Source organism: Schistocerca cancellata, chromosome 5, assembly GCF_023864275.1.
Source record: "Schistocerca cancellata isolate TAMUIC-IGC-003103 chromosome 5, iqSchCanc2.1, whole genome shotgun sequence".
Classification (NCBI taxonomy): domain Eukaryota; kingdom Metazoa; phylum Arthropoda; class Insecta; order Orthoptera; family Acrididae; genus Schistocerca; species Schistocerca cancellata.
Genome location: NC_064630.1, coordinates 734,364,313 through 734,384,985, shown reverse-complemented (window position 1 = coordinate 734,384,985; position 20,673 = coordinate 734,364,313). Strand labels below are relative to the sequence as shown.

The window sequence follows — 20,673 nt, the reverse complement described above, 5'->3', positions numbered from 1 at the left end:
AGATTGGGTAATTATACGGGCGCTGATAACCACGCAGTTGAGCGCCCCACAAACCAAACATCATCCTCGGTGAGAGGTAATGCCAGAAATTTGGTATTCTCGACACACTGTTGACACTGTCGATCTCGAAATACTGGATTCCCTCACAATTTCCGAAATGGAATGTCCCATATTTCTATCTGTAATTACAATTCCGCGTTCAAAGTCTCTTAATTCCTGTTGTGTAGCCATAATGTCGTCGTAAACTTTTTCACATTACGCACCTTGCCACTGACAGCTCTGTCAATGCACTGCCCCGTTATTCCTTGTGCCGGCCGCGGTGGTCTAGCGGTTCTAGGCGCTCAGTCCGGAGCCGCGCGACTGCTACGGTCGCAGGTTCGAATCCTGCCTCGGGCATGGATGTGTGTGATGTCCTTAGGTTAGTTAGGTTTAAGTAGTTCTAAGTTCTAGGGGACTGATGACCATAGATGTTAAGTCCCACAGTGCTGAGAGCCATTTTTTATTCCTTGTGTACGTGATACTACCGCTACCTGTATACGTGCATATCGCTGTTCCATGACTTCTGTCACTTGTGTGTAAGGAGGAGGAGGAGGAGGAGGAGATTAGTGTTTAACGTCCCGTCGACAACGAGGTCATTAGAGACGGAGCGCAAGCTCGGGTGAGGGAAGGATGGGGAAGGAAATCGGCCGTGCCCTTTCAAAGGTACCATCCCGGCATTTGCCTGAAGCGATTTAGGGAAATCACGGAAAACCTAAATCAGGATGGCCGGAGACGGGATTGAACCGTCGTCCTCCCGAATGCGAGTCCAGTGTGCTAACCACTGCGCCACCTCGCTCGGTTGTGTGTAAGGACCAATTACAGTAATTGTGGGTCAGATTGACTCGGGAGGGGATACAATGGCTGTATGACACCGTTCCAAACCGAATCAGTGCACGCATGCAGCTCAGAGGAGGTGAAACGTCATACTGATAAGCAATTCTCAAGTTCTCTTTAGATTTGACTCGATATTCTAAGCACTGAAAGAGAATCACATACCGTCTCAGTCCGTGAAGTTTCACTTCGTTTGCTCTTCTCGTTCTGTCTGCTTTCCTTTTTTTTTACGTCGGTCTACATCTACATCTACATCCATATTCCGCAAGCCACCTGACGGTGTGTGGCGGAGGGTACCTTGAGTACCTCTATCGGTTCTCCCTTCTATTCCAGTCTCGTATTGTTCGTGGAAAGAAGGATTGTCGGTATGCCTCTGTGTGGGCTCTAATCTCTCTGATTGTATCCTCATGGTCTCTTCGCGAGATATACGTAGGAGGGAGCAATATACTGCTTGACTCTTCGGTGAAGGTATGTTCTCGAAACTTTGACAAAAGCCCGTACCGAGCTACTGAGCGTCTCTCCTGTAGAGTCTTCCACTGGAGTTTATCTATCATCTCCGTAACGCTTTCGCGATTACTAAATGATCCTGTAACGAAGCGCGCTGCTCTCCGTTGGATCTTCTCTATATCTTCTATCAATCCTATCTGGTACGGATCCCACACTGCTGAGCAGTATTCAAGCAGTGGGCGAACAAGCGTACTGTAACCTACTTCCTTTGTTTTCGGATTGCATTTCCTTAGGATTCTTCCAATGAATCGGTACGGATGTTGCTAAATAAGAAGCCACGTTGTTTACACGTGTGTGTGTACGTTGTGCAGATCTGAGGGAGCAGCTGGTGAAGAAGTACAACATCACGGCGGAGGACTACCGCGTCATCGAGGTGGTCATCATCGAGAACAAGCCGCACAAGGCGGGACCGCAGTGGAAGTTCGCGGGCGCCTTCTACTTCGCGACCGTCGTGCTCGCCATGATAGGTGAGTGCGCCATGCCGACGCCGCCTGCTCTGCGACCGCCTAGTCCTGCGCTCTGTCCACCATCACCTGCCGTCAGCTGGGCAGCTCTGCGTCACTTGCCATGTACTACACTGGCTGTTCGGAAATTCTCGATACGTGCTTCTAGTACTTGTAGAGGGGAGTGAATACATAGTATTATGAATAGGAGCCCATGTCCGGAAACGCAACACAGCGTCAAATTTATAGGCACCGGCGAATGTAGATGTATGTACACTGACGCGCCAAAGAAACTGGTATAGGCATCCGCATTCAAATACAGAGATACGTAAGTAGGCAGAACACGGCGCTGCGGTCGGGAACGCCTGCATAAGACAACAAGTGCTTGGCGTAGTTGTTAGACGGGTTACTGCTGCTACAATGACAGGTTATCAAAATTTAAGTGAAGCTTCCTGGCAGATTAAAACTGTGTGCTGGACCGAGACTCGAAATCTTGACCTTTGCCTTTCGCGGGCAAGTGCTCTACCAACTGAGCTACCCAAGCACGACTCACGCCCCGTCCTCAAAGCTTTACTTCTGCCAGTACCTCGTCTCCTACCTTCCAAACTTCACAGAAGCTCTCCCGCTAACCTTCAGAACTAGCACTCCTGAAAGAAAGGATAATGCAGAGACATGGCTTAGCCACAGCCTGGGGATGTTTCCAGAATGAGATTTTCACTCTGCAGCGGAGTGTGCGCTGATATGAAACTTCCTGGCAGATTAAAGCTGTGTGCTAGACCGAGACTCGAACTCGGGACCTTAGGTAGGAGACGAGGTACAGGCAGAAGTAAAGCTGTGAGGACGGGGCGTGAGTCGTGCTTGGGTAGCTCAGTTGGTAGAGCACTTGCCCGCGAAAAGGTAAAAAGTTCCGAGTTCGAGTCTCAGTCCAGCACACAGTTTTAATCTGCCAGGAAGTTTCATATCAGCGCACACTCCACTGCAGAGTGAAAATCTCATTCAAGATTTAAGTGAGTTTGAACGTGGTACTACAATCGGCGCACGAGCGCTGCGACACAGCATCGCCGAGGTAGCAATGAAGTGGGGATTTTCCCTTACGACTATTTCACGAGTGTACCGTGAATATGAGGAATCCGGTAAAACATCAAATCTCCGACATCGCTGCACCTCGAAAAAGATCCTCAAAGAACGGGACCAACGATGATGAAGAGAATCGTTCAACATGACAGAAGTGCAACCCTTCCGCAAATTTCTGCAGATTACAGTGCTGGGCCATCAACAAGTGTCAGCGTTCATACCATTCAACGAAAGGGCATCGACATGCGCTTTCGGAGCCGAAGGCCCACGTGTACCCCTCATGACTGCACGACACAAAGCTTTACGCTTCGCCTGGGCTCGTCAACACCGATATTGGACTGTTGATTACTGGAAACATGTTGCCTCATCGGACGAGTCTCGTTTAGAGGTGTACAAATTCCCCTTGCAGGCTGCTTGCTCCTAGCTCCTCTGCAACCATTCATGCAGGTCAGCCTGCCGCGACGCAAACACAAGAGTGCGCGTGTACTGAGGCATAGTGGGTAATGCGGTCGACACGGGCTCCCGCAAGCCCTAGCTACCTGGGTCCCCTCAGGCCTGCCAAGCTTCACGGGACCCGCTCAGCTTGCTGCGCCTGACAACAGGTTGCGCTGTCAAGCTGCCGTGACTAGAGTAGCCAGGTAGTTAGCCCGCAGTTCATTTATCGCAACGGTGGGGGCAGGACAATGAATAGGTCGAACTTTAGTGAGACTGAAAAAAAACTGACAACTGGGGAATACATGCTGGTAACGAAACAGAGCGCAAGTGCCGCATGGGAAACGTTTTCGTGTGTTTATGAGGCCGCTTCAAATAAATCGGTAGGTGTGTCTCAATGAAAACTATGTAAAAAGCTTTTAAGTATTTGTTCGGGGACCTCGAGTATGTTACGACATGTGTGCAAATTTGACAAGCAGTTCCCTCACTCCGTAAATATCTTAAAAGAGGGCAAAGATTTAGTGGCCGAAAAGTGCGTCGAAATGTGTGCTAAGGACCTGAGACCATTTAGCAGTATAGAGGGAGAAGGATTTCATGGTAACCCGCAAACGATGTCAAAATCTTTTGTAAGGTACTCTATTCCATGCACTGTCCGAAATATTATGTAGACAGTGATGTTCCTCTTGATGGTCAAGTGTGCAAAATTTCTTCAAGATCGGAATAAAACTGTAGGTTGGTGTAGAAGTGTGTAAGTAAAGTACCCTCCGCCATGTAACATTCAGAATTTTAAGCAGACAGCGCCCTTCATCCTGCTTTGAATATCAAGTGTGCCAAATTTCATCAAGATCGGAATAAAAACGTACAATTTGTCGAATTCCGTTAGGTAAAGTAACCTGTGCCATGCACCCTACGAAATTTTATATAGACTGTTACCTTCCACTTGCTTTCAAGGCATAGTGTGCAAAATTTCATCAAGATTGTATGCAATACAAACACACGGACACAATGAAAACGCACTTAGTTTTTCTCAAATTTTCCAATTTTTCGGTCGATTTCCCAAAAATTTTATTTCATAAAAACCTTGTCCTGAGAATTACGAAAACAGCAAAAAAAATTGCCGAATTAGTCCAGCCGTTCTCGAGTTTTACGTTTATCAACACATTTGGCAATTCATTTTTATTTACGAGTATATAAATAATAAGCCCGAAATATACGCGTAAAGGAAGAATGTACAAATAAAACCGAATATTTTTTGACCATGTTGGGGTTTGTCTTTTGGTGCTCAGGTAAAAAAAAAAAACTTTTAATTAACGTTCATAATACGATAATGACGCGCGCAGACTAAACGGCTGCGTAGCGTAGCTCAGCAGTAATATCAGAAGGCAAGCAAGTTTCCCGCAGCCTGCCCGGGTTGGGTTGTGCTTGGCTTGGCTGGGAGGGAAGCAGCCTGCCCGTTCTGTTGACAAGACGCGGCGGCCTGCCCGCCTGGCCACCGGGAAAGCATGGGCGGGTTAAAAGCGGAACATGTACACCACTGGTCTCGTTTTAAATTCCATCGAACGGATGGACATGTACGGCTGTGGAGACAACCTCATGGAACCATGGACCCTGCATGTCAACAGCGGACTGTTCAATCGGGTGGAGGCTCTTTAATAGTGTGCAGTTGAGTGATATCTGTAGTATCACTGCTACAGATACTACTACAACGCCGCGCCAACGCAAGGTTGGCAGCCCGTCGTCTGCCGAGCACAGAGCACTCTAGCGGGCTGTGCAGCTCGACGGAACTGAAGTGCGCCTCGTTCACTTCTTAGCTAGATTTCAGCCTAGGCAGACGCACTTTCATAATCGGCCCTCAGCCAGTTCTGTAATGTTTGCACTGATTCTCCGAGGAGGGCCCATCAGGCTTAGTCCCTGAGAATATGTTGTGTTAGTTATAGCCGTAGCTGCAGTCCTCCAGACTACTGAAGATAAGTAATTTTCACTGTACTATGTGTCTCTTGAATAATAATCCTTCTCTCTAACAGTGTGCCGTACCGCGTATTATTGCAACCTGGACTTCTTCAGCTCCTATCAACTCGGCCTCCTACTTATTTGCATTTAGTGGTGGTGGTGGTTAGTGTTTAACGTCCCGTCGACAACGAGGTCATTAGAGACGGAGCGCAAGCTCGGGTTTGGGGAAGGATTGGGAAGGAAATCGGCCGTGCGCTTTCAAAGGAACCATCCAGGCATTTGCCTGAAACGATTTAGGGAAATCGCGGAAAACCTAAATCAGGATGGCTGGAAGCGGGATTGAACCGTCGTCCTCCCGAATGCGAGTCCAGTGTGCTAACCACTGCGCCACCTCGCTCGGTTTCCATTTAGTAACGAGCTGAAAACACCCACGCGTTTTGTGCCTCTAAACAGTGAGACACAATAATATCGGACCCCAGATATGTCTAGATACGACTCTGACAGGTGACACGTACGTAAACATCCTGTCTGATCACCTGCATCCATCCATGCCCATTTTGCATTCCGACGGATTTGGGCACTTCCAGCAGGACAATGCGAGACCCTCAACATCCAGAGTTGCTGCAGAGTGGCTCCAGGAAAACTCTTCTGAGTTGTGAACACTTCCGCTGGCAACCAAAATCCCCAGACATGAATATTATTGAGCATATCTGGGATGCGTTGTAACGTGCTGTTCAGATGATATCTCCACCCTCTCGTACTCTTACGGATTTAAGGACAGTCCTGCGGCATTCATGGTGTCAGTTCCCTCCAGCACTACTTCAGACATTAGTCGAGTCCATGCCCCGTCGTGTTGCGGCACTTCTACATGCTCGCAAGGGCCCAACACGATACACTAAGTGATCAAAAGTATCCGGACACCTGGTTCAAAATGCCTTACAAGTTCGTGGCGCCCTCCATCGGTAATATTCGAATTTAGTATGGTGTTCGCCCACTATTAGCCTTGATGACACCTTCCACTCTCACAGGCATACTTTCAATCTGGCGCTGAGAGGTTTCTTGCGGAATGGCATCGCATTCTTCACGGAGTGCTGCACTGAGGACAGGTATCGATGTCGGTCGGTGAGGCCTCGCACGAAGTCGGCGCTCCAAAACATCCCAGAGGTGTTCTATAGGATTCAGGTCAGGACTGTACAGGCCAGTCCATTACAGGGATGTTATTGTCGTGTAACTACTCCGCCACACGCCGTGTTTTATGAACAGGTGATCGATCGTGTTGAAGCATGCAATCGCCATCCCAGAATTGCTTTTCAACAGTGGGAAGCAAGAAGGTGCCTAAAACATCAACGAAGGCCTGCGCTGTGATAGTGCCATGCAAACAAGGGGTACAAGCCCCCTCCATGAAAAACACGGCCCCAACATAACACCACCGCCTCCGAATTTTACCGTTGGCACTACACAGGCTGATAGATGACGTTCACCGGCCAGTCGCAAACCCACACCCTGCCATCGGATCGCCACACTGTGTACCGTGATTCGTCACTGCACACAACTGTTAAATCGTCCAATGTTTACGCTCCTTACACCAAGCTAGGCGTCGTTTGGCATTTACCGGCGTGATGTGTGGCTTATGAGCAGCCGCTCGACCATGAAATCCAAGTTTTCTCACCTCCCGCCTAACAGTCATAGCACTTGCAGTGGATACTGATGCAGTTTGGAATTCCCTGTGTGATGGTCTGGATAGATGTCTGCCTATTACACATTACGACCCTCTTCAACAGTCGGCGGTCTCTCTCAACCAACAGACGAGGTCGGCCTGTACGCTCTTGTGCTGTACATGTCCCTTCACGTTTCCACTTCACTACCACATCAGGAACAGTGGACCTAGGGATGTTTAGGAGTGTGGAAATCTCGCTTACAGACGTATGACACAAGTGACATCCAATCACCTGGTCAGGTGATTGGATGTTCGTGAGTTCCGCGGAGCGCCCCGTTCTGCTCTCTCGCGATATCTAATAACTACTGGCAGTAAGTGGCAGCACAATGCACCTAATATGAAAAACGTATGTTTTTGAGGGTGTCCGGATACTTTGGATCACATACTGTATTAGGCAGGTGTTCCTTTGGTTTTCAGTTTCGATCCGTGATGACGTTACAAACTTTCAGGGATGCTGGACAGGGATAAATGAGTCAACTTGAGGTAAGGGTCCCTAGTTTGCAAACGAATGAGTCGAAAGTTGCAAGCGAAAATGATTCTGATGCGTCTGAGAGTGGAATACATGTACCGGTACTGCTGTTGCTAATAATGTAGGGTATGCAACTTTCAGACGTGGTTGTATGGACCAAAACAAGAAAAACAAGTGATTATAGTTATTAAGGTATGCATTTTAAAGCCCATGTCTACTAGACTTTTTTCTTGCTTCGGTCAGAGGTATCAGAATGATTTTCGCTTATAACTTTCGACTCGTTCGTTTCCGGTACAGGGAACCTAAGCTCGAATTGATACATTTGTCATTCTCGGTCATTCTTGGAAACTCTGTAACATCATCACGAAATCACCCTCTTTGTACATACATTTACAGGCATGGGCGCCTATAAATTTAAGGATTTGTAGCTTCCTTGAACGACGTTTACGGACATGGGTTCCTATTCAAAATATTATGTACTCATATCCCTCTACAAGCCCTAGAAGGTTGTAGTGAGAATTTCTTAACACCCTGTATATTATTCAAAAACTAATAGGGAGCGCATTTCCCCTTGTGGCGGCACAGCTGTTGTGACTACATGCATCTGCAGTACTTCAGCAGATGGTTTCACTTACCTCTATGAACTCCACTCATTCCGCTCTCTCACCGTGGATAACACTCACTCAGCCAAGAAAATCTGTGAAAGCTATGACAGCATTGCTTGTATCTGCAGACTGTAACATTTTTTAAGTAGCTGATACTTCGTTATACTTTTCGGAATTAGATTATCGAATATTTCATTAGTGCTTTAAGAACAGATTAAGTATATTCTCAGAACAGTCAACTCATAAAACCGCTTCCAAGTCTGTACCCTAATGACAAGTCTCTGGTGCATTGTTCAAGAAATTCTATTTACAGCTCACCTGTATTTTCACATGTAACATTCCTACTGTTACATCGAATTCACTACATTTTGTCTCATTCTCGGTAGAGTCAGCTGATAAACAATCTTCATTTCAGTAGAGGTTATATTTGTTGTTACGCTCACCAAAATTACCACACAGTCCGTAACTTACTCAACGACTATTGCATAATATGCCACGAAGAATTACGACATTTAGTAGGAAAGACGTGTTTCACTTTTTCAAAACACCTTTTATAACTGCCATGAAAATCGGGTATCATAAACATGCCCACGTCTGACTGTTCGCAGTCTCTTCATTCTCGTCAGAATGTTTCTAATAAACTCGTTGTCGACGGGACGTTAAACCATCATCAAAACGCAGTGTAGTAACATTTTAACAACATCTTGGGAGCTCACACGCTGGTGATTCGATTACGACTGCTGACTACAGCCCGCGCATTACGTCTCCTTACTCCAGAGCGAGGGAACGCACACCTCTCTGGTTGATTTCAGCGATGGTCAGTGACATCTTACCTGTTCTCATATAGCTAAGGACTGCCCAAAATGACCAGTAGCAACTGGTGTTTGCAATCTGTGTTAATTGTCAAAACATTATTTCCAAAATGCCCATTGAACTTCCGAAATGTCAAATTCCTTTATCGTCTTATTGACTAGCGGAAAGATATTGATTCTTCGGTGTAATTACCAGCTGTTTTCACACGCTTCCTTTCACAACTCACTCTATTATTGCACATATTCTACACAGGCTTACTTCCTCACTAATCCAAGATAGGTTCGTAACAATATTCAATATCCCTTCTTGCGTTAGCGATGCGGCTTCTTATTTCACATAACAAGGTGACGTGATAAATCTCAGTCGTATTGCTTTACTAAGCTTCTGCTGATGCTAGCTATCCAGTTCGTGCAAAGTGCTGATGTCCTGCTTTTCACCTTACCTGCTAACGTGATAAACCGCTGCCGTTTCGTTTCGCGCTTCTTGACATTCCCGTAAGGAACACAAAGTGAAGGAGGTCTCGCAGTTATGAAATTCTGCTGCCAGCTACCTGATACAGGATTGGTACGTAACCATATCATCATGTTCTCGCGTTTCAATATTTTAATACCACTGTATGAAATTGATTAGCAAATCATGCCACTTGCACTACTGCACAAAACTCTTACGATTCATTCAAAGTGAAGGAGGTCTCGCAGTTATGAAATTCTGCTGCCAGCTACCTGATACAGGATTGGTACATAACCATATCATCATGTTCTCGCGTTTCAATATTTTAATACCACTGTATGAAATTGATTAGCGAATCATGCCACTTGCACTACTGCACAAAACTCATTCAAAGTGAAGGAGGTCTCGCAGTTATGAAATTCTGCTGCCAGCTACCTGATACAGGATTGGTACATAACCATATCATCATTTTCTCGCGTTTCAATATTTTAATACCACTGTATGAAATTGATTAGCGAATCATGCCACTTGCACTACTGCACAAAACTCTTACGATTCATTCAAAATAAAGGAGGTGTCGCAGTTATGAAATTCTGCTGCCAGCTACCTGATACAGGATTGGTACGTAACCATATCATCATGTTCTCACGTTTCAATATTTTAATACCACTGTATGAAATTGATTTGCGAATATGCCACTTGCACTACTGCACAAAACTCTTACGATTCATTCAAAATTAAGGAGGTCTCGCAGTTATGAAATTCTGCTGCCAGCTACCTGATACAGGATTCGTACATAACCATATATTCATGTTCTCGCGTTTCAATATTTTAATACCACTGTATGAAATTGATTAGCGAATCATGCCACTTGTACTACTGCACAAAACTCTTACGATTCATTCAAAGTGAAGGAGGTCTCGCAGTTATGAAATTCTGCTGCCAGCTACCTGATACAGGATTGGTACATAACCATATCATCATGTTCTCGCGTTTCAATATTTTAATACCACTGTATGAAATTGATTAGCGAATCATGCCACTTGCACTACTGCACAAAACTCATTCAAAGTGAAGGAGGTCTCGCAGTTATGAAATTCTGCTGCCAGCTACCTGATACAGGATTGGTACATAACCATATCATCATTTTCTCGCGTTTCAATATTTTAATACCACTGTATGAAATTGATTAGCGAATCATGCCACTTGCACTACTGCACAAAACTCTTACGATTCATTCAAAATAAAGGAGGTGTCGCAGTTATGAAATTCTGCTGCCAGCTACCTGATACAGGATTGGTACGTAACCATATCATCATGTTCTCACGTTTCAATATTTTAATACCACTGTATGAAATTGATTTGCGAATATGCCACTTGCACTACTGCACAAAACTCTTACGATTCATTCAAAATTAAGGAGGTCTCGCAGTTATGAAATTCTGCTGCCAGCTACCTGATACAGGATTCGTACATAACCATATATTCATGTTCTCGCGTTTCAATATTTTAATACCACTGTATGAAATTGATTAGCGAATCATGCCACTTGTACTACTGCACAAAACTCTTACGATTCATTCAAAGTGAAGGAGGTCTCGCAGTTATGAAATTCTGCTGCCAGCTACCTGATACAGGATTGGTACATAACCATATCATCATGTTCTCGCGTTTCAACATTTTAATACCACTGTATGAAATGGATTAGTGAATCATGCCACTTGCACTACTGCACAAAACTCTTACGATTCATTCAAAGTGAAGGAGGTCTCACAGTTATGAAATTCTGCTCCCAGCTACCTGATACAGGATGGGTACATAACCATATCATCATGTTCTCGCGTTTCAATATTTTAATACCACTGTATGAAATGGATTAGCGAATCATGTCACTTGCACTACTGCACAAAACTCTTACGATTCTGTGCAAACTGTTGGCATTACTCGTTTCGAACATGCGCCAGAGTCGCACAAGGATCTTCGTCGCCTTCAGTGACATCGCTGTACCGAGTTGTCCCCTTTGCTTCTGCTCGGCAGGGTACGGGCACTCGACGCCGGTGACGATCGGTGGGAAGGCGTTCTGCATGGCGTACGCCATGGTGGGCATCCCGCTGGGGCTGGTGATGTTCCAGAGCATCGGCGAGCGCCTCAACAAGTTCGCCTCGGTGGTGATCCGGCGCGCCAAGACGTACATGCGCTGCTCGCGCGTCGAGGCGACCGAGATGAACCTGATGCTCGCCACGGGCCTGCTCAGCTCGGCCATCATCACCACCGGCGCCGCCGTCTTCTCGCGCTACGAGGGCTGGAGCTACTTCGACTCCTTCTACTACTGCTTCGTCACGCTCACCACCATCGGCTTCGGCGACTACGTCGCCCTGCAGGTGCGTCCACTTCACCCTCCGCTGTGGCGCCGCTGTCTCGAGAAGTTGTGTGACAATATGACTTTCCCCAACCAACTTTGCCACAATTAGTTAATTGAAAAAAAAGAAAAAATCCTTGCCGCAAGTGTGAGCAATTGTTGTCGGTTATCTGAATGCTCATCTACTCGTTGTTCTCCGATTCTGCCAATAGCAGCAACTTCTCTAGATACAAATCTACCCAAAAACAATTTCAGATGTCAAGTAAATCACGTTTTTCACTACTGGCCATTAAAACTGCTACACCACGAAGATGACGTGCTACAGGCGCGAAATTTAACCGTCAGGAAGAAGATGCGTTATGCAAATGATTAGCTATTCAGAGCATTCACACAAGGTTGGCGCCGGTGGCGACACCTACAACTTACTGTAGCCTATCGCGATTGCGGTTTATCGTAACGCGACGTTGCTGCTCGCGTTGGTCGAGATCCAATGACTGTTGGCAGAATATGGAATCGGCGGGTTCAGGAGGGTAATACGGAACGCCGTGCTGGATCCCAACGGCCTCGTATCACTAGCAGTCGAGATGACAGGCATCTTATCCTCATGGCTGTAACGGATCGTGCAGCCACGTCTCGATCCCTGAGTAAACAGATGGGGACGTTTGCAAGACAACAACCATCTGCTCGAACAGTTCGACGACGTTTGCAGCATCACTATCAGCTCTGGCTCCGGTTACCCTTGACGCTGCATCACAGACAGGAGAGTCTACCATGGTGTACTCAACGTCGAACCTGGGTGCACGAATGGCAAACGTCATTTTTGCGGATGAATCCAGGTTCTGTTTACAGCATCAAGATGGTCGCATCCGTGTTTGGCGACATAGCGGTGAACGCACATTGGAAGCGTGTATTCGTCATCCCCATACTGGCGTATCACCCGGCGTGATGGTATGGGGTGCCATCGGTTACACGTCTCGGTCACCTCTTGTTCGCAATGACGGCACTTTGAACAGTGGACGATACATTTCAGATGTGTTACGACCCGTGGCTCTGCCCTTCATTCGATCCTTGTGAAACCCTACATTTCAGCAGGGTAATGCACGACCGCATGTTGCAGGTCCTATACGGGCCTTTCTGGATACAGAAAATGTTCGACTGCTGCCCTTGCCAGCACATTCTCCAGATCTCTCACCAATTGAAAACGTCTGGTCAATGGTGGCCGAGCAACTGGTTCGTCACAATACGCCATTCACTACTCTTTATGAACTGTGGCATCGTGTTGAAGCTGCATGGGCAGCTGTACCTCAATGCCCAGGCGTACCAAGGCCGTTATTACGGCCAGAGGTGGTTGTTATGGGTACTGATTTCTCAGGATCTATGCAGCCAAATTGCGTGAAAATTTAATCACATGTCAGTTCTAGTATAATATATTTGTCCAATGGATACCCGTTTATCATCTGCATTTCTTCTTGGTGTAGCAATTTTAACGGCCAGTAGTGTATTTACATTCTTATATATGCACTAAGTTTTCTCTGCGTGAAACGTAAATATCTTTCTGCTTTCAGATATTTCGTCTCTACTGTAGCAGAACGCTAATAGGAAAAATGCCAGGACCTCGTGCAATCTTGTCAGTGTGACACGAAAAGAAAGCAAACAACGCAATGGGGATTGATAAGGCACGAAAGCACTAAATCAATTTCTATAACTCCAGTGAACTCGCCCATAGTAGGTCAAGTTCCAATTGTGCAGCCGCCACCACAGTCCGTTGTTTCTGCGCGTGCGCAGTGTGTGGCGCACTCGAAAATTTAGAACTCCACACTCGGCTCAATCTATACGTCATAGATGCTCTCGCGACGTTGTTGGCTGCTGCGTCACAGGCAGGCACGGGAGCCGCACGCACTTGGAGCAGTCAATTTCGACCTTAAGCAACGCCGACTCAAAGAAAGGCATCAGCGCTTGATCGTGACGTCACGTCAGCTAGGCACGGCGAACGCCAGGTCAGTTACAGGCATACTCACAATGCTGGTGTCTCCCTCTCTGACACAGGAAAATGTGAACTATTGGCGGTAGTTGACCAACACACATTGTTCTGAGAGATTTCTGCAATCAATTAATTGTGCAGTTGATTACACTTCTTAACAAATGGTGTACTCCTGAACTTAAATTTCCACCTGTTTTAAGGATTGACATACAAAAACAACTTCGTGGTCCAGCAGCAACAGAATTCGTGCTTCTTTACCTTATTTGTAAATCTGAGGAAGTTACGTTTGTACTGGGTTGCTTTTACAAGAAATTGTGAACATATTGGTGCTCTTCTTTATGTATCCTGGTTGACTATGGGGTGAGGAGCACTGAATGTTAATGAAATATCTTGCGATTGTACACGTTGGGGTAGGGGGTGGGGGACAGAAGAAGAGGCAAAAGAGATACTTGTTTTATCATATAATTTTTTTTTATCTTATAAAGTTTCTCCTTTCAGTTGCAAGAGGGGAATATTTATCTTTTCTAATGTGCATGTTTAAAAAAGTTTTTGCTCAGCAGTATGTTCGATGTATGAAGCTATTTTGTTTCCTGTTTAGAATTCCTTTCGTTGAAAACGACTGTGATCTAATGACTGGTAACAGTTGGACATTTACACATGTAAATTAGTTCACATTTCCAGTGACGATGTCAAACGAAAATAAATAAATAAATAAAAGAAACGAGTTAATTGTAAGGGGGCTTGGGTAAGTATCGATAACAAAATGGATCTAGTAAATATAGTTACTTGAATGTAAAATTTCCGAAGCTTACAATGGGGCAAAGCATCTTCTCATGTTTATCTACGTTTGTTTCGACAGGATTCAGTAATACAGAACTATGGTCTTCATTTGTAGCTTTACGATAGTAAGAAAATCTTTCATCTAAATAAAAGTGCAGAATCCAAAAAATACCAAACATTTTGTCCAAAAATAAGAGATTTATAATGGTAAGCACGCCCAGGCGTTTCTGCCTGCAACAGACCTGGCGTTCGCCGTGCCTAGCTGACGTGACGTCACGAACAAGCGCCGAGGCCTTCCTTTGAGTCGGTGTTGCCTTAAGCCGCTCTTGTGACACGGGCTTTACGTCAGCTGTGCCTGTGTTCGTGTGTCTTGTGTTGCAGAACGACCAGGCGCTGAGCGAGAAGCCGGGCTACGTGGCGCTGAGCCTGGTCTTCATCCTGTTCGGGCTGGCAGTCGTCGCGGCCAGTATCAACCTGCTGGTGCTGCGCTTCATGACCATGTGAGTCGCCCACCTGTGTGTGACCGCCGTTACCTCCTCAGGAGATGACTGCTCGTTCGGTAACGGAATACAACTGTACCAGCCGGCCGCTGTGGCCGTGCGGTTCTAGGCGCTTCTGTCCGGAACCGCGCTGCTGCAACGGTCGCACGTTCGAATCCTGCCCCGGGCGTGGATGTGTGTGATGTCCTTAGGCCAGTTAGGTTTAAGTAGTTCTAAGTCTAGGGGACAGATGACCTCAGATGTTAAGTCCCATAGTGCTTAGAGCCATTTGAACCATTTTTGAACAACTGTACCCAGAGAGATATAAAACGTCAAATCAGAAACGTCTTTCGAAGGCTATATTTCAAATTTTATTTTACTTATGCGACAAGTTTCAGCGTTTCACTATGCCGTCTTAAGGCCCCCTGACCGACATATAGGAAGAATCCTACTCCATGTGCAATCGAAATAGGGGCCAGAATCAGTAATTGCTATTCGAAGACTACTTTTTTAACAACGCAATCCCTTCGTTCATCAATTACAATTGGTCTGCGACTGATGAACGAAGGGGTCGCGTTGTTAAAAATGTAGTCCACGAATATCAGTTACTGAATGCTGGCCCCTACTTCTATTGCATACGAGGCTGGATTCTGCCCACCTGTCGGTAAGGGGGGCCTGAAGATGGCGTGGAGAAACGCCGAAACTGTTCGCATAAGTAAAATAAAATTCGAAATGTAGACAGCTGCAGGTATTTTTTCATTTGACGTTTTATATTGAAAATCCGACGTCCCTCAACCGTCCTGTATAACGATGGCTTTACAGAGACTTGTTTACAATAAATCGCACCCCGACAATAACAATGACACAAATCAAAAACGCAGGACTCGAGAAAATCGTTCAAAAGAATTCTATAAAACTCTTACTGAAATTATATAAGCGTCCTTTAAATTTCAAATAGTTAATTTAACTGCCGGCCGGAGTGGCCGAGCGGTTTTAGGCGCATCAGTCTGGAACCGCGCGACCGCTACGGTCGCAGGTTCGAATCCTGCCTCGGGCATGGATGTGCGTGATGTCCTTAGGTTAGTTAGGTTTAAGTAGTTCTAAGTTCTAGGGGACTGATGACCTCAGATGTTAAGTCCCGTAGTGCATAGACCCATTTGAGCCATTTTGAGTTAATTTTACCAGTAAATTACGTAATAGTGTATATGATAGTAAAATGAACATGTAGTTTTGGTCTCATCGAATGTGAGGTGCTAATTAACTTACGTTATGACCCCTCAAAGAATACACGTTCCCTCTTGCTTCTCCCTGTATATGAGTGGCTAGTCGCTTAATAACAAACAGTGGCCGAAACATTCATTCAGGGCTCATTAACTTCCTCTTCCCAGCACTTTAGGTAGGAAGCCCGACACATCCGAAGTTCTGAAATGCCTGTTACACTGATTAAATTGTCAGCTGGGATGGTAGACAGATCTGTAATCAAGCTGAGGTTGCCCTTACGTCAGCATATGAAATACACGTAGTTAGAATATGTTATACCGAAAATGACGTTCCACAAGTTTCACATATTGATGAATCATTCTGCTTGAGCAGGAAACTGTGTGTTAATGGACAGTGTCCTATTCGAAACATGGTGAGCACCACATCCTTCCATCGATGGGGCCTTGCATGGGTGATCGATTTCATTGAGCCACATGCACATCTATAATCCGCAATCCGTCTTATGATGTGTGTTGGGAGGCGGCGACTTGTTTGTACACCATTGTTACTTCCCCCCTTACAGTCGCGAATGGTGTACAGGAAGACAGGTTGTTGGTAGGCATCTGTGTGGGATTACACTCCTGGAAATGGAAAAAAGAACACGTTGACACCGGTGTGTCAGACCCACCATACTTGCTCCGGACACTGCGAGAGGGCTGTACAAGCAGTGATCACACGCACGGCACAGCGGACACACCAGGAACCGCGGTGTTGGCCGTCGAATGGCGCTAGCTGCGCAGCATTTGTGCACCGCCGCCGTCAGTGTCAGCCAGTTTGCCGTGGCATACGGAGCTCCATCGCAGTCTTTAACACTGGTAGCATGCCGCGACAGCGTGGACGTGAACCGTATGTGCAGTTGACGGACTTTGAGCGAGGGCGTATAGTGGGCATGCGGGAGGCCGGGTGGACGTACCGCCGAATTGCTCAACACGTGGGGCGTGAGGTCTCCACAGTACATCGATGTTGTCGCCAGTGGTCGGCGGAAGGTGCACGTGCCCGTCGACCTGGGACCGGACCGCAGCGACGCACGGATGCACGCCAAGACCGTAGGATCCTACGCAGTGCCGTAGGGGACCGCACCGCCACTTCCCAGCAAATTAGGGACACTGTTGCTCCTGGGGTATCGGCGAGGACCATTCGCAACCGTCTCCATGAAGCTGGGCTACGGTCCCGCACACCGTTAGGCCGTCTTCCGCTCACGCCCCAACATTGTGCAGCCCGCCTCCAGTGGTGTCGCGACAGGCGTGAATGGAGGGACGATTGGAGACGTGTCGTCCTCAGCGATGAGAGTCGCTTCTGCCTTGGTGCCAATGATGGTCGTATGCGTGTTTGGCGCCGTGCAGGTGAGCGCCACAATCAGGACTGCATACGACCGGGGCACACAGGGCCAACACCCGGCATCATGGTGTGGGGAGCGATCTCCTACACTGGCCGTACACCACTGGTGATCGTCGAGGGGACACTGAATAGTGCACGGTACATCCAAACCGTCATCGAACCCATCGTTCTACCATTCCTAGACCGGCAAGGGAACTTGCTGTTCCAACAGGACAATGCACGTCCGCATGTATCCCGTGCCACCCAACGTGCTCTAGAAGGTGTAAGTCAACTACCCTGGCCAGCAAGATCTCCGGATCTGTCCCCCATTGAGCGTGTTTGGGACTGGATGAAGCGTCGTCTCACGCGGTCTGCACGTCCAGCACGAACGCTGGTCCAACTGAGGCGCCAGGTGGAAATGGCATGGCAAGCCGTTCCACAGGACTACATCCAGCATCTCTACGATCGTCTCCATGGGAGAATAGCAGCCTGCATTGCTGCGAAAGGTGGATATACACTGTACTAGTGCCGACATTGTGCATGCTCTGTTGCCTGTGTCTATGTGCCTGTGGTTCTGTCAGTGTGATCATGTGATGTATCTGATCCCTGGAATGTGTCAATAAAGTTTCCCCTTCCTGGGACAATGAATTCACGGTGTTCTTATTTCAATTTCCAGAAGTGTAGATACCTGTAATTTTACCTTCGGGTCTTTTCGTGAAACGTATGTAGGAGAAAACAATAATTGTTGACTCTCCCAGGTTTTAACAGTAAACCACACCACGATGCACAGTGCCTCTCTCGTACCATCTGCCACAGCATATGGGTGAGCATCTCCGTGACGGATCGCACTGCTCTTCTTTGAATCTTCATTGTTTCCTCTTTCAGCCCTGTCTCATAACGTCGCAGTCTGACGAACAGAGTCCAAGTATCGGTCAAAAAGCTACCGCCTGCGCGGTTGGACTACAGTTCCTGAGAATTCTTCCAATGAATCTGTTTGGTATCTGCATTTCCTACGGTTAGTCTTATGTAGTCGTTCCACTTTAAACCTCACCGTACGCACACTCTCAAACACGTTGTGGATGTGAGTGCTTCCAGTGATTGTTCGGCAATCGTGTAATCACTCAGTAATGGAAATTACCGTTTATCTATGCGCAATATGTTACACTCGTTTACGTTGACGGCTTATTGCCACTGCCTGCACCAGGCGTCGATCTTATCAGATTTTCCGGGATTGCACAACAACTTTCTAGCATTGGAACTTCTCTATATACAACAGCATCATCCGCAAACACTCTGTGGAAGCTTTTTACGTTATCATGCTGTTACATTGGGCGGCAAAGATGTAGCGCGAGGTCGATCAAACGCGCCTATCACGAGAGGCCAAAGACAAGACTCGCAAGTTCGACAGCGAGTATTTAGATCGCCACCGCTCACCGGAGGGCCTCAGTCACTAGCTCAGTCACTAACCCAGTCATTCTCACTGACTCATTCTGGTTCCGCTTCTGTCATTCATTCGCAGAGCGTGCATAGGCTACGACAGTATACAGCGTCAGGTTACAGCGAGACCACCGATATCGTCTGCAAGAGGACTATTACGGAAAAGCTTGTACCACAACACATGGACTCTATTACAAGTTAAGTAGCCGTTATCTGTTCGTGTAATTGAAGAACCATGTTAATCTACGTGTGCATTTATGTTGTGGAAAGGGGTTACTGGCCACCCACAACCACATCCTCTCCCTTGCTTCCATGGTACAAGACTCTACAGTGGCAACGAGGATACTACAGAAGGTGTACTGAACTTTGAAAAAAGAAACAAAACAGAAAGAGTGAACGTTCTGAGCTTAAGATATGGAACATGTAGCAAAGCACAAGAACCACGTCATCGTGGTTGTGTGGTCACGGTGTTGCACCACAAAGCAGGAGATCCATAATCAAATCTCCCTCATAAACATTCTTTTTTTTCGCAATATTATGAAGTTTTCGTCTGGTCATTGCTGTGTCTGTTGTCCTTCTGTAGTTTTGTCAATTGTCATACTATACATTGAGACACGTGGTGCAAATATGTTACTGACGCAAGTAAATATGATGAATAGTGAAAGCAGGTGAGATCCCGCATAGACATCCCACAGAAACGAAAACAACAAGTAAACGGATGTGAACTATGTTACAACAAAGAAATTCAAGAGTCAAAACTTCCAAAACGGAACGCAATAGCCATAACATGTGGCACTTGTGTACAACAAATAGGAGGTACGTACGTTTGGAGGCCCCTTCCGTACACCTCGCTGTTGCATACGGACTTTGCACCGCGACGCAGATACAAATTTGAATACGGCGAACAGACCGAATGGACAGTTCATAATTTTGGAAAAAAAAAATACAGCACCACACAACCATGACGCCGCGGCTACTGAAATTCTCTGGATGTTACACATCTTGAGTTTGGACAGTTCACTTCTTTTTCCACAGTTCAGTACACCTTACAAGTTGAAAAAGAGTGTGTGTGTGTGTGTGTTTGTGTGTGTGTGTGTGTGTGTGTGTGTGTGAGAGAGAGAGAGAGAGAGAGAGAAAGGGAAAGAGAAAGAGAAAGAGAAAGAGAAAGAGAAAGAGGGAGGGAGGCAGCTGGCTATATGCGCGTATGATAAACCCCTTACCTCAAAAATATTTCTCTCCTTCATACCTCCTCTGTGTTACCACAGATGATGTGTCACTGATCTCATTTGTACTAAGGCTGTGGTACATGCGACGTGCCTATTTGCTTCCACCGCCCAGATTGGAATGCAGAATTTATAATAAATGTTCACCAACCTGCAGTCTTCTATAGTTGTTGTCCCCTGCGCAGAAAACGGCACGTAGGTCGCGAATGCGTTACCTTGAGGCTGTAAGAAACTCTTAGCGGGGAACTGTTTTTTTAGAAATATTTAAATTCCCAATCAGTTTGTTTACACGGGCTGCCACTCAGTTTTTATTAGCAGGACAACCAGAAACTGCACATTACATTCTACTTTAGAGTCACAAAGAATTTCCATTCTTCAACAAAGCAATGAACTGCATATTTTTGTAATTGCTGTCACATTGTTCTCAAGTATATGTCCAAATAACCATACATTGCTAATAATGTCCTGCCACTGACAACGATAGACAACATGTCTGTCCTCCGAGAC

At 46.4% G+C, this 20,673-nt stretch overlaps 1 protein-coding gene across 2 annotated transcripts in view; it reads left to right on the top strand.

Moving 5' to 3' along the window:
* LOC126187685 (two pore potassium channel protein sup-9) overlaps positions 1-20,673 on the top strand; it is an 81,166-nt gene that overhangs the window by 51,131 nt on the left and 9,362 nt on the right. The window contains exons 3-5 of one of the 2 annotated variants that reach the window (XM_049928923.1): positions 1,689-1,844; positions 11,463-11,711; positions 14,832-14,950. In XM_049928923.1, coding sequence (XP_049784880.1) covers positions 1,689-1,844; positions 11,463-11,711; positions 14,832-14,950 — 524 coding nt within the window. Of the gene's footprint in view, positions 1-1,688; positions 1,845-11,367; positions 11,712-14,831; positions 14,951-20,673 lie in introns of both variants that reach the window. The other variant, XM_049928924.1, reaches the window with a different exon arrangement.